General features: G+C 51.0%; 2 protein-coding genes across 11 annotated transcripts in view; one reads left to right on the forward strand and one right to left on the reverse strand.

Moving 5' to 3' along the window:
- The window catches only part of Osp (myosin phosphatase Rho interacting protein outspread), a 146,681-nt gene that overhangs the window by 20,421 nt on the left and 113,878 nt on the right, over positions 1-12,382 (reverse strand). The window lies entirely within an intron of this gene.
- LOC143371895 (uncharacterized) lies at positions 9,457-11,877 on the forward strand. 2 transcript variants are annotated; one of them, XM_076817518.1, is made up of 3 exons: positions 9,457-10,472; positions 10,538-10,602; positions 11,520-11,877. In XM_076817518.1, the coding sequence occupies exons 1-3, from the start codon at positions 10,274-10,276 to the stop codon at positions 11,544-11,546; spliced, it is 291 nt and encodes a 96-aa protein (XP_076673633.1). In that variant the 5' UTR covers positions 9,457-10,273; the 3' UTR covers positions 11,547-11,877. The 2 variants fall into 2 exon arrangements, with proteins under 2 accessions (XP_076673633.1, XP_076673632.1); XM_076817517.1 differs by having other exon boundaries at positions 10,538-11,877.

The following is a 12,382-nucleotide window of genomic DNA, read 5'->3' on the forward strand; positions in this document are numbered from 1 at the left end:
CCGTACAAGCATGTACTCCTCCACCCCCAAATTTGTCGAAGGAGACGCCACGAATTAGCCCAAGGGATACGAATCACCGAATCGCAGGAACGCTCGTAACCGTGGCCCGAGCGGCCGAGTCGCGCATGAAACGCACGGAACTCGAATAATGTAAGAGACAAGAGGCGGCGGAACGATCGTGGAGATTCGGGAACGACCGGCCGTTAAGGCCGGAGAAACATCGCGAGGGGGCTGCCTTAAATTATCCCCGTCCGCTCGTTTATCCCATCGCGCGGCTCGGCGGCGAAAAATTTGTTAAATGTAGATTTTTGCGTGGTGGAAGCGGTTCATTAACCTGCCCTCGCAATAAAAGAGCCTGCGTAACGGTAAAGGTTCGTCAGCGGGACTCTCTTATACCGCTTAATCAAGCGCAGCGTGAAACAAGAAGAGTCTGCGCCGTGGGTAACGCGGTCGTCCCGGTAAGGGGGGCAGGGGAGGAGGAGAGAGATCGGGGCAGAAATCCCCGTTAAATCGAGCCCTCCTCCGCGAGGGACGGGGCAGGGGAGAGGCACGGAACAGTAAGGGGTACAGGGGGATTTGTAAGATGCAAATTTTCGCGTGCACGCGAGTCGAGGGATGTTGAGAAATATGGCCGCGCCGGCCGCAGAAAGATGCGCGCGGCAAATGAACCTCTCGCGTTTCGAGAATAATGTTGCTGGTCTGCGCGCGAGAAAAATTGCTGCCCGGGCCGCGACGCGCTTTGAATTATGCGCCGCTGTTTGCGCGTGTCCGTGCCGCGATCCTGAACGATCGGTATGCCCTTTGGGTTGGCGATTAGAGTGACGAAATTGCAAGAAATTAGGGACGACTTCGGGGGATGATTTCTTGGAGTTTGAGTTCCGAAACGATTATAAAGTACCATTTCGGAGAAACATTTCCTTGCGTGGAAAACGTACACGCTCAACTAGCAGCTGAGAACTTTGCGATCGTTTTCTCTTCGAGGAAAAAGCGCGAGATCTCGAGGATCTGCGATAGTTGGACGCTAATAAAATGGGGGATTTAGAAATGACTGCGCCCGACCGAAATTCCAGTTCGGCTGGCACGGCGTCTTACTTTCTACTATCCGCGTTCTTGCCACGGCTGAATGGAGACCGCACAATTAAGTACACTTGACGTTCAGGCACAGCGACCCATGAAACGTGTCCAACGCTCCTGGCTCGGTTTACTTTGTTGCCCGGCGACTACAATTTGTTATTTGTTTATACGCTACGGCGGGCATTAAGCCGGGTCCAGAGCTGAATGCGTATACGCTGAGCAGGCTGAGCGCGCACGAACGGAGGGGTCGAAAGTGCCATTGAGTCTTTCTTCGCCAACTTCTGTGCTTAGCTTAATGCACACTCCGCAGTCGTAAGAATGGTGTGATTAGCTAAATAAACAACAGCTCAACCCTCCGAGTCATCCTGTTTACCAATACAGGGTGATTATCCAGCGACGCCTATCAAAGAGGTGCCAACTGGTACCCCGTGGCGAGGACAACCCCCACAGTGCCACCGAATTTTATGGGTTTCGACCCTCGAAACGGTTGGAATACCATTAAAAAGTCAGAAATGTCCGAGAGCTCCGCATTTCTCATCAGATCTTTGCGAAAACGACGCCAATTGATTCCTTGTGTTTCGCCGATGAAACTAACACCAAGAACGACGTAATTCGGACCATAATGAAGGAAATTTCGTGAAAAATTGATTTATATCATTGCAAGCTGAATTCGTTAAAAATAGTCTCGTGTGACTTCTTAACACAACAGCGAGTCGATCAGGCTGTGTGAATTAAGAACAATGCAGGGTGTAGCGAAGAAAAGAAAGACAAATTATTCAGTAAAATAGAGCTTTAAAGTCTATCATATGGTAATTGCATTATATTGTTGAAAATGTATTTCTTAGATTTTTGATTAACTGTTTATGGCAATATTAGCAATGGATTAAATTCAGTCACATAGATCCATCCTTCATGATTAAAAAAAAAAGACGCAAGTCCATACCTTCAATAATTTAGGTCATTCAAATTAATTTCTGTAGGCGAGTTTCGTAAAAATCACCGAAAGCAGGTAACTTTGAAGATTTGTATTTTTTAAGCAATTTCGAATCTGCAAAAATGAGGACTTAACCCTCCCTAATTTCACGTGGACTACCATATATTTCAATATCATGAAAATCCGAGACATCGAGGATTTTAGAAAAGTATCAGATCTGCTTCTATCTTCTACGCTGAACGCAATGCACTCCAAACTCCCTTTGATGTGCGGAAGAAAAGGGCATTCGCGAGTCGGGTCGCATGCGCCGAGTCACCACGAATGACACTAGCACATGCGTTCACGCTCACCCTTTCTGACGTAGAAACATGCGGTCCTGGCTACCGTTTCACCCGTCCACATCAGAATATTCGTGCGCGCTCAGCCTGCTCAGCGTATACTCATTCCGGTCTGGACCCGGCTTTACGTGAGAGGCATTAAGGCCAGCCCACAGCGCGAACTACAGGCGCAAAACACGCGTCGCGCGTGCTCCGCGGTTGCGTAACGACAGACGGTCTGAATCGCGATAGATTTCAAACAGACAGGCTAATCTCCCGTGTTTGTATAATCTCGCGACTCGAGCACCTATTTCCTCTTACGAAATCTGATTTCCAGCTGACCCTCTGCGACTTTCCTGGCCTTTATTTCATCGATGCCGCTCGCAAAGCCACAGGTACCTGAGTCTTTAAACAAGGCGAGCCTCGAATACCGTTTCTGCGACTGCTCTGAAGGATCCTCGAGGGTTTTCGATGCAGAGGAAAGCTTCCGGGTGCGAGCCACGGGTACATTGCACGGTGGTTAACATTACATTAGCCCGCGTCTCGATACGCCCATAAAAGTATCAATTTTAACCAGTCCCTTGACCACCACCGTACGTTCGATCTGGTTTCGGTGCTCCACATTTCGTATCGCCGTCCAGAAAACAGGCCTCCGAGGCCTTGGACGCGTCCAGAAACCGCAAAACGTAAAGCAGAACGTGGACGTTTCTTCGTTGCGCGCAGCGGAGAGGACGCAAGGACAGAGGGTTAATTAAAACAGCGATTTATGACCGTTTAAATTAGACCGCGGGCGTATCGGCCGGCCGCACGACTTCCGTTCGGTCCTTGAGCCAGCTTCCGACAGGGATCGACCGGAGTCGAGGGGGCGATTATTGCCCGAAAAGGAAATGGGGAGGCCGGTGGTCGCTGTAAATATAAAATTCGAGATATATCGAGCGGAGGACTGGACAGGCGCTCGCCTCTATTAAGCTGGCTCTCCGCAGCAATGTGCTCCACATAGCCCGTCGGATTATGCCCGGTACACAGGCCTCGAGACTTGTCCAACGCGGCGATACATCATGCCCGGTGTTGTCCGGCCGTTATGTACACGGGAAACCGCCCCGCTCCGTGGGTTTTTGTTCATACGACGTATTTATTAGCGGGCGAGGGTCCCTTCGAGATGTCCTCGCGCGGATACATACGCTTTTTGATTTATTTCGAACGGCCCCTTCGGAATGTCATTAACTCTCGCGGCGTGATTGCGGCCAGCCGTGGCCAGGCCCCACTCGGTGTGTCTGCTCCATGTCCGTCTGTTTCTACTTGCGCGCCTCGCGACTCGAGTCGCGTGGAAGAATGCGGCTGCGAGGCGTCGGTGGCTGGTGAAATTCATAGAGATGCGTGTTCAGGGCCACGCTCCCTAGATTCGGTTTTCTCGTCCGCTCCCGCTAATTGCCTCGGATCCTGCTCGATTCAGCGTCCGGTAAAAACACCGTCCACCTCCGTGCCAGCGAAAAAAAGGCGGCGAACAAGGTGCCAAGAGGCGCAAGAAGCGACCAGGGGAAGCGCAAGGAGGCTGTACGTCGGGAAATAAAAATAAAAACAAGCCTGGTCCAGGTCCCCGGGATCTGGTACCCAGCTTCTTCGTGACCCGGTTGCGGTGTCCGGAGTGTACCAGAACAGAGATAAGATCCGCGTTGCTTATGTAAAACACGAGTTGTCGCGCCCCGTGGCGGTCTCTTCATCTTCCTCCGCATCTTCCTGTCCTCTCCTTCTCCCCACGCCGCTCAGCCTTCCTTCCTCGTCTTCGAGCTTTCCCCGTCTCGCTTATAGACGTTACTCGGCCTGCTGCCCAGTTAGTGGAACACACCCCGCGTGCCTTCCGACGACTTCGTCTTCGGCAGCTTCCTCGGCAACCTTCCGTCCGCGGGGACGCGCGAGGCCGTCTGGAAGGAGCCTGCCAAGGTTCTCTCGCGCCGTGGAGATATCCACTTAAGGGGCCTCGAGTCCGGCTCGATCTAGGTCTAATTAATTGCGGCAATTAAAACGTAACGCCCCGGTTGAGTCGCTGGCGAATTTACGGAAATTAGCAACGCTTATCGGGCCCCCGTTCAGCCTCGTCTCTGTCCGCTACGTACGCAGCGTTGCGCCTGAGATCACGGGTCAGATACCAGGGCTACCCTCGTCCAGGTGTAATTTACGAGACGAACGGCCGATCGGGAGCATCGCCGCCTAAAAATACCCGGCGGGTAAAACGTTCCTGTCGATTCGTCGGGGAGAGACCTAACCCGGCGACGACGGGGGACGAGTTAAAGGAAGCTGCGTACGAACGACGACGAGGATCGTTTTCTCCCTCGGGAAGGTGTGTATATATGTATATTTGCGATTCTGCGCTGTCGTTTTCGCACGGTCGACCAGTTCCATCTGGAAAAGCAACGGGGGTCTGTCGGGCGTATCGTCGTCGACGCTGAACGATCTGGTAACTTTTCATCGGTGAAAACAGGTCCCACCGGTGTCCAGGGGAACGAAAAACGATCGATAAAACCGGAACCCATCGAGAGCCCCGTGGCCAGAGGATGAGCCACCGACGCGACGCAACGCCCTTCCTCCTGCACGCTCATTGGGATTTCAGCGACAAATAGCCGCTCTCGCTGACGATAATCGCGGGGACTAAATTAGAAACGGGCGAAATTGAAGCTCGATCCCTCGCCAAGCCGTGTACGATCAAATTCTGATAGCTTCGATTTATCGTCCGTCTCGATTATGCTAGATCCCCATCTACCATGCGGCAAGGCTAGCCTTAATCTACTACCGTCGCCCCGTAACCGACCGATCTAACTTATAATTCGATTAAGTTATGCCAGCCCCTAAGTTATGGCCGATCAAGTAATGCCTGGCACGAGTTATGCAAGCTGCAGCTTGTAATTTCCTCTAAATCGCGCGTGGCTCGAGTGGTGCCGGTCCTAACATGTATCTGGTGCGTTCATCTAAATGGCTGCTGGCTCTGGTTATGCACCGTCTGAATCACACGAACTAAGCCTAAATCATTGGTCCAGGTTGCAGCGGACGTGAGTTCTAATAGCCAAGACTTATGCCCGATCCAGATTCTGCTCGGGATTACACTTGACCGAAAGCACAGCCGTCTCGACTTTTACTTGGCACAGCTTTACGCCGAGTCGAACTTTCGAATATTCCAATGCCAGCTCGACCCAAGCAACCCCAGGTCAATCTCCATTCAAAGCGCGGCTCATCGATCCCAATCGATGGCTGCTCAACATTCTAATCCGCCTGGGAATTTAATATTCGTTTAATGATTATTACGACACGCCGTGACTACCGATCCATCGATTTCTCTGAAGCAGCTTTGTCGGTCGTCTGGCCAAGGGGATACGAGGGGGTACAAGGGGTAGGGGGCTAGAAACTGATTAGAATACCAGGGATTTCCTCGCGGCGCGGCGCGAGCGGCTCCTCCCCTGCAACGTGACGGAATGCACACGAGCCGAGCCTAGTGCCTTTTGCGCCTCGCGAGATGAGTTTACACGCGGCGCGTCCACGCACCTTCCTTCGATGGAATTCCTATAGGCCTGATGCTAACGAGACTCCGCCGCCTCGCAACGGAATGCGATCGCTTTTTCCTTCAGCTATTCCCGAAGCTGGATGAGAATTTCACCAGCCAGGGATCGCCCGAACTGCTGCGGTGCGTACTGGAACATCTCAGACGTCCGCCGCGAGGTAATTTGCGCGAAAGGTTACGCTCGAAAGGTTAACCTTCCCTCGACAGATTACCCAGCTAATGCGCGCGATCCCCGAGCCAAACCCAACCGAGGAATCGATATTTTATCATTTTGGCATTTTCCTGTAACGAACGAGGTGTCATCGGGCTTTCGCAGCGCCTTCGCTGGCTACGTCCAACACTCGTCGACGCACAGTGGGAAAATTTCGCGATTTTATGGCCAAAACCACGAAAATGAATTTTTCAATTCAGCAAAATAAATGCAAATGTGAATTGAAGAACTAATATGAGTATCAAATGCCACCAATTTTAGTGTTAAATGTTTTAATACAAAGCTCGTATAGACTCGTAAATTTTTATGTTCATGTGAGGTTAGACCTATCGCAAATAATTAATCCAGATTTTCAAGTTGCTTCAAACTTTTTATTATTTTTTAAACGATTTAATTCAGCTTTTATCCTCTGTTTGATTGTTGTATTAATGGATTTCACGTTATTTTACAAGTAATATCAAGTGATTACGCAGTACATGTTAAAAAATTTCAAATATATTTGATTGTTTGTAAAAAAGTGTATAAATGTAAATAATAAAAAAAATCTTTATCGTTCGTAATTTTTGTAAGTGCTGTTAATCGGATAATTTAGTTTCAGAAGTTTTCAGGTTTTGACCACGAAAATGCATATAGTTCTTCAATTGACATTTGTATTAAACTTGTAAAATTCAAAATTTTCATTTCTGTAATTTTGCCCATAAAATCGGAAAATTTCCCCACTGTGCGACGATTCCATCCGCCAGCGATCGTCAGCCACCGCGCGCGACCTCCTGGAGACCTTTAATAGTCGGGAGCTCGCGTGCTCCGCCACGAGGAAATTTCGTAATCAATAAATCTCGATGTTTAGACGGCGGGGAGCGGCTCGATTCCGCCCTGGCACAATTGAATTAATGGGCCGATGTCCTTATTAATTGACTTCGCCCCGGTTACAAATTGCCAGCCTGCTAGGCCGAGGAGCCGGTGGCTGCTTTCATTACCACACTGCTGGCTAACAGGGGATCGCAGAAGGTCGATCTTAAGTGGTTGCCAGATTGGAGTAATCTGATTCGACGGCCGTGGGGATCGAGCCGAGCGAAAAGTTTGGAAACGGGGATACGCGTTTAACGAGACTCGCAACCTCTTCCGTTCCTCCTGTCTACTCGCATCAAATGCCCACCTGTCTAATTCAATTTTCGCGAACAGTGACGTCTCCACACATACCCCGGCACGATTTCAATCGCGGCGATCCTCTTCCCCCCTAAAAACCTACGACTCTTCATCATGGAGCGTGGCCCCGCGCGGGCTCCGTGCACGAAAGTCGATTAATCGTGGCCGACGATTCTATCACGGTCGCCGTTAATGTTACGTTAAGAAGATTTATCGATGACGTAAATAATATGCAGACAGTCGTTGGAAGTGACGCGACCGTTTGCTTATCTCGCGGCTGGGCAAGATTAATGCGCGTGCCGACCGGCGCGTGTACCACCGTTAATAAACATTGCAATGGCAATAATAATGCCACCACGCGCTTTCAGAAAGAATCGCTCGACTGATTGAACCGGCGTTAAAATGCAGATATGTACATTGCACTCCAACCCGTCTAGTACCTACGCCGTGCTATAGGTTCAAGGCTTCCTGCAACAGCGAGAAGAATCGCGAAGTATCATAAAATCCTACTTTACAATCTCCACCTTCATTCCCCTTCGATCCTCCCTACAATTCTTCGCGAGCTCCAATCGAGATCACCCCATCCACCTTGAAAGTAAAAAGCAGTAACGCGCGACGAGCCGCTCCGTTACGTAACATCGGGAGCAAATGGTGAAGCGAGCGATCCAAAGCTCGACAAAGGAAAATGTCGAGGGGATTACGCAAGCCCTAGAAAACGATCTGCTCGCAGAAAGATCGCGGCGAATTGCGTGTCGCGAAACGATGCAACGATACCGGTGTCCTTGATCCTCTGCATTTTTCTAGATTTCACGACCGATCGAGGCAGCAACTTCCCCTCACCTTTTCCAACGATCGGCGGGGATCTCCGAGGGAAGCGTGGAACATCGTTAACCTTTGAGATCATCCTCGCGCGACACAGTGGGGAGGAGAGCGCGAGCGAAGCGGCGGGCGCGTCGCGGCGCGTTTGAGCGCGGCAACGCGCGTGTGTCGTTCGCGATGCATTCCGCCAGGATGACTGCCGTTGGAGAAGGTGTGCGTACGCGCGAGGAGTAACGGGATCGAGGGATCGAAGGATCGAAGGTCCCCCGAGATTCGATTCGATCGTGGAATGGCGAAGGTCGCCAGGGAAAGGAATACCGTTCGTAAGTTATCGATCGGGGCCCGAAGATCGATGGACGGAGAGCTCGAGGAGGATCCGCGCGTTCCGCGACGGGCGAACGGATACACGAAATTCACCGGGGCCTAGAGCTCCGGGAGTTCTTTAATCGTGAAACTCAAAGGAACTCCCGATCGATTCGTTCTATTGCTATCTGCAGTCTGAACCCTGCGTCCTCCAAGAAGAAACGCTCTGAAACTTGGTCCGCTCGTTGTTTCTCCGCCCTATCGAATGGCTGACAACAATAGCAGAGGAGGGAGCCCATCGGGCGGCAAAGGATCGACGCTGAAAACGCCTGTGTTCCCATTCAGCGACATAATTAACGCGGAAGTTATTGAAATCCATTGTGCACGGCCGGGCTTTGTCACGGGGAGCAGCTCTTTTCCAGAGATCCCCGTCCCTGGCCGGGTCAAGTGAGCTTCATTTAATCCCGTCATTAACTGTTTGCCGCTCGACAACGGGGCGAGGCCCTCGCTTTCTTCCTCTTTTCTCTTCCTCTCTGTAATCTCCTTCGCCCTCCTCCCGCGGCCATCATCTATCTCCCATACTCTGGCTGCGTCGGTAGTACCGCTGCAACGTCTTAATGATAATCTCGAGGTCGAACCGGGAGAATAAAGAGCACATGCATTACACGAGCGAGAAGGGCACGGCCCTACTGGGTGGCTGGATACGGCTGGCTCGGCCTGTTCCTCCCTCGGCAATCAGTCATCGCGAACTTTGAAACAATTAGTCTCGGGAAATTGAACGGGCTGGAAACATTGTTCGGCCGTCAGCGGCTCTAATAATGCGCCGCGTAAGGCTCGCTGGTGCAACGAGCGCACCTCTGATAACCCTGACTCGCAGATAGCGATAACAGTGGAACGGAGAATGTGTGTCACGCGCGATTGCACTAGTTTCCAGCGCGGAAGAACGCTGGGTACGGGGAGACTAAGAAACTTCGCGGAGATCTCTCGCGGATCTCGGAGTCTGAGGGTACATCGATTCTCCGATAAAAATCCTTCTTTTTAGCGCACTTTGAGGTCCGTTTCGCGATACGGGACAGGAGCTATGATCGAGTGTGAGGGGAATCCCGAGGATCTCTGAGGCTAGCGAGAGTAGCGCGCCACTGCGATCCGTGGACCACTGGGGGAGATCTCGCCCGTGCGTTCTGGTATGTATATTCATATACCGGTCGATGGAATGTCTGTGATGTCCAATATACGCGATACCGAGCGGTGTACGCCGGCGAACCAGAGGCTGCTCAACTCGCTCACGGTACGCGCGTACTACGTGGCTGCATAAATACGTTATGTAGGATAGCCAGGTACACACGTAGTCGTTTCCTGGTTGCTCTCATGGCTGGGCGTGTCACAATCCCAACTACGCGTATACACGACCCATACAGCGACTACCACTGTGTCACGCTTCATTTTCAGCCCGTCTGTACATCAATCCAATGATGGATCGAACGAAACTTACCGTCTTCCACTTCTTCCCTGTACTGCTCGAGTCGAGCAGAAAATTCGACATACTTCGAAAATACTTCTGATCTTCTTGGGACACTCTGTTAGACACCCTGAAGAAACAGGTAACAAGCCAGCTCCACGCTGTTTCCCTTCCTCCTACGCTCCTTCTTCCTCGTGCATTTTAAAGCCAGCGAAGGTATTGTTTTTCCTTCTTTCCCGTCGCCAGCACCGCGGCTACCCTGGCACACCAATTTCATCATTGCACTGTTACGTCCAAGGTAGCCGGTAATAACACCAGCCACTCCGACTTTATTAGCAGCGACGGTGAGTTTCGAGCGCCATTACGCTTCAATTTTACGCAGCACACCGTTACTCGCCTTCCCTCCACGGCAATCGTTTATATTGCCCGCTGATTGTTATTCGCGCGCAGCCAATGGAAGATGACGACGAATCCAGCCACCAAGCGCGAGCCGCAGCTAAACGAGGAATTGATTAAAATGTTCCCGTGGACGGAGAACGGCTTCCTCCTAGTAAGAGAGGAGAGCGACTGGCTAATGCCGGGCTCTTGCGCGAAATTTCAAACGCAAATGCGCCAGTTCAGCCCGGAGGATATTTGCGTCTGCTCCATGGCCAGATCGGGTAAACGCCTGGAAGCCTATTTTCTCAGGTGTCCGAGGAATAAGACACTCGTCGAATGTGTTTAGGTACCACACTGATGACGGAGCTGGCGTGGCTGGTGGCCAGCGACGTGGATCTTAGCAAAGCGAAGGTACGTGCTCTGATAGATAGGTTCTCCTTCTTCGAGTGAGTGGCTGATTCTTTTAGAGGACGTAGAACCGTAGCAAAAGGATCTTGAACTCTTATGAATTATTGATGCCCCGCGCAATTACTGAATTATCGCGATTGGCGTTCACGCTTCGTGTACCCTCGGCTTATCGCGGTCTGGAGATTAGAATTTTTCGTACGTTTTGGTGCCCAGCATTGATTACGTTCAGATCTGAGATATTTAGTGCTGGTTTGTTCGGGTTTGAAGTGGTCGTAAGAGAGGAGCATGGAAAGAACGCGGGAGGACGCTTCGCTGCTCCGATCCTCGATTCCTTGGCCTCTATGTCCTCGCAGAGGTTCATCAACACACACTTGCCCTTTGAACTCGTACCTAACATACGAAAGAGCGGCTGCAAGGTACGATATTTAGCACTCCATCAACGTAACACTCGTTCCGGCATTCGATACTTTCAGATCATTTATATGATACGAAATTCTAAAGACGTAGTGGTATCCTGGTATAATTTTTCCAAGAGCAACAAGGTCGTGGATTCTCAAGGAGGTCTGTCGCCGCTTTGCGATTACGTCACGAAAGACCTGCGTGAGTCACCTTATCTATCCGATACTAACAGTAGACTCTTATCTACCTGCGAACTAAATGCAAATGTAGCAACACTTTAAGTAGATTCTTTAGCTTTCACCAACTTCCCTTAAATTACTGTCGTAATCCATTTCTGGATCTGCGTATCTTCAAGTTATACGGTCGCCGTACTGGAAACACGTGAAAACCGCCAGGTCCCAGCGGGACTATCCAAATCTGCTAGTCCTCTTCTACGAGGAAGTAGTAAAAGTCAGTGTACAGACAGCCTGCGCCAATCTATCGTTTCCTAGAACACAGTCTGGCGAGTCTCCGCGTTCCAGGACATACCAGGAACCGTAAAGGCGTAGTATCGGCGTTCTTAAACAAACGCTACAGCGACGAGGGCGTCGCGAAATTTACTCCTCGCGTGTCTTTCGAGGAGTAAGCGACTCTCGCGGTGAACGCGCCCTATCCCAAAGAGATCTCAGCCATCAAACCACGAAACTACATCGGACGAGGGAAAATGCGGGGCTGGAGAGACACCCCGATCCCTGAGATCGCGGCCAAGCTGGCCGAATGGATTTTCGAGAATTTGAAAGGAACATATCTCGCGTTTCCTGATTCCCGATCGACGCGGCCTGCCAGCTGTGCGCTTGATTGAAAATGGAATAAAAGAAGGTGGGGGGAATTAACGTGTAATCGGGATCACTTTCACCAGGCTATTTTCGCGATTCCCTCATAAGGAAGCAATTTATGTTTTACCTGGGAGAATCGATGGCAGAACACGAGACCCTCTACCTGTTCCTTGTCCTACATTCCCTTCGCTAATTGGCGCAAGACGCCGGAGCGGGGTATCGAAAGAAACGCCGCGGCGAAAGAACGTTCCAATTAAAATTTCAAATCGCATCGCATCTATCAGGGTCAATACCGCGCGGCTGCCCGCGATCGGAGCCACGCACTTTCTCATTCCGTGGGGTCGTTTTGCCATTGTCGACGGGTTTTTCTCGGCGAGCAGAGGCGAAGTGGAACAACGGGGACCTCTCGGCGCGTAAAACACGCGTTCATGCAAATGAGCCGCGGTTGCCGCGGCGAGCCGGTGAAATTTCTAGCCGATGAAAAACACCGTGAGACGACAGTTTACCATAATGCCGGTGAAATGAAGTCGGGCCACTTTGCGGCGATTAAACTGGAATCGCGCCTATTG

The sequence above is a fragment of the Andrena cerasifolii genome, chromosome 8 (genome assembly GCF_050908995.1).
Source record: "Andrena cerasifolii isolate SP2316 chromosome 8, iyAndCera1_principal, whole genome shotgun sequence".
Lineage (NCBI taxonomy): Eukaryota > Metazoa > Arthropoda > Insecta > Hymenoptera > Andrenidae > Andrena > Andrena cerasifolii.

What these genes read in the sequence shown, in the direction of transcription:
- LOC143371895 (XM_076817517.1), top strand. Translation starts at nt 10,274, where the DNA reads ATGACGACGAATCCAGCCACCAAGCGCGAGCCGCAGCTAAACGAGGAA. An exon ending in CTGCTCCATGGCCAGATCGG is followed by an intron (nt 10,473 to 10,537) that starts GTAAACGCCTGG and finishes GAATGTGTTTAG; the next exon opens with GTACCACACTGATGACGGAG.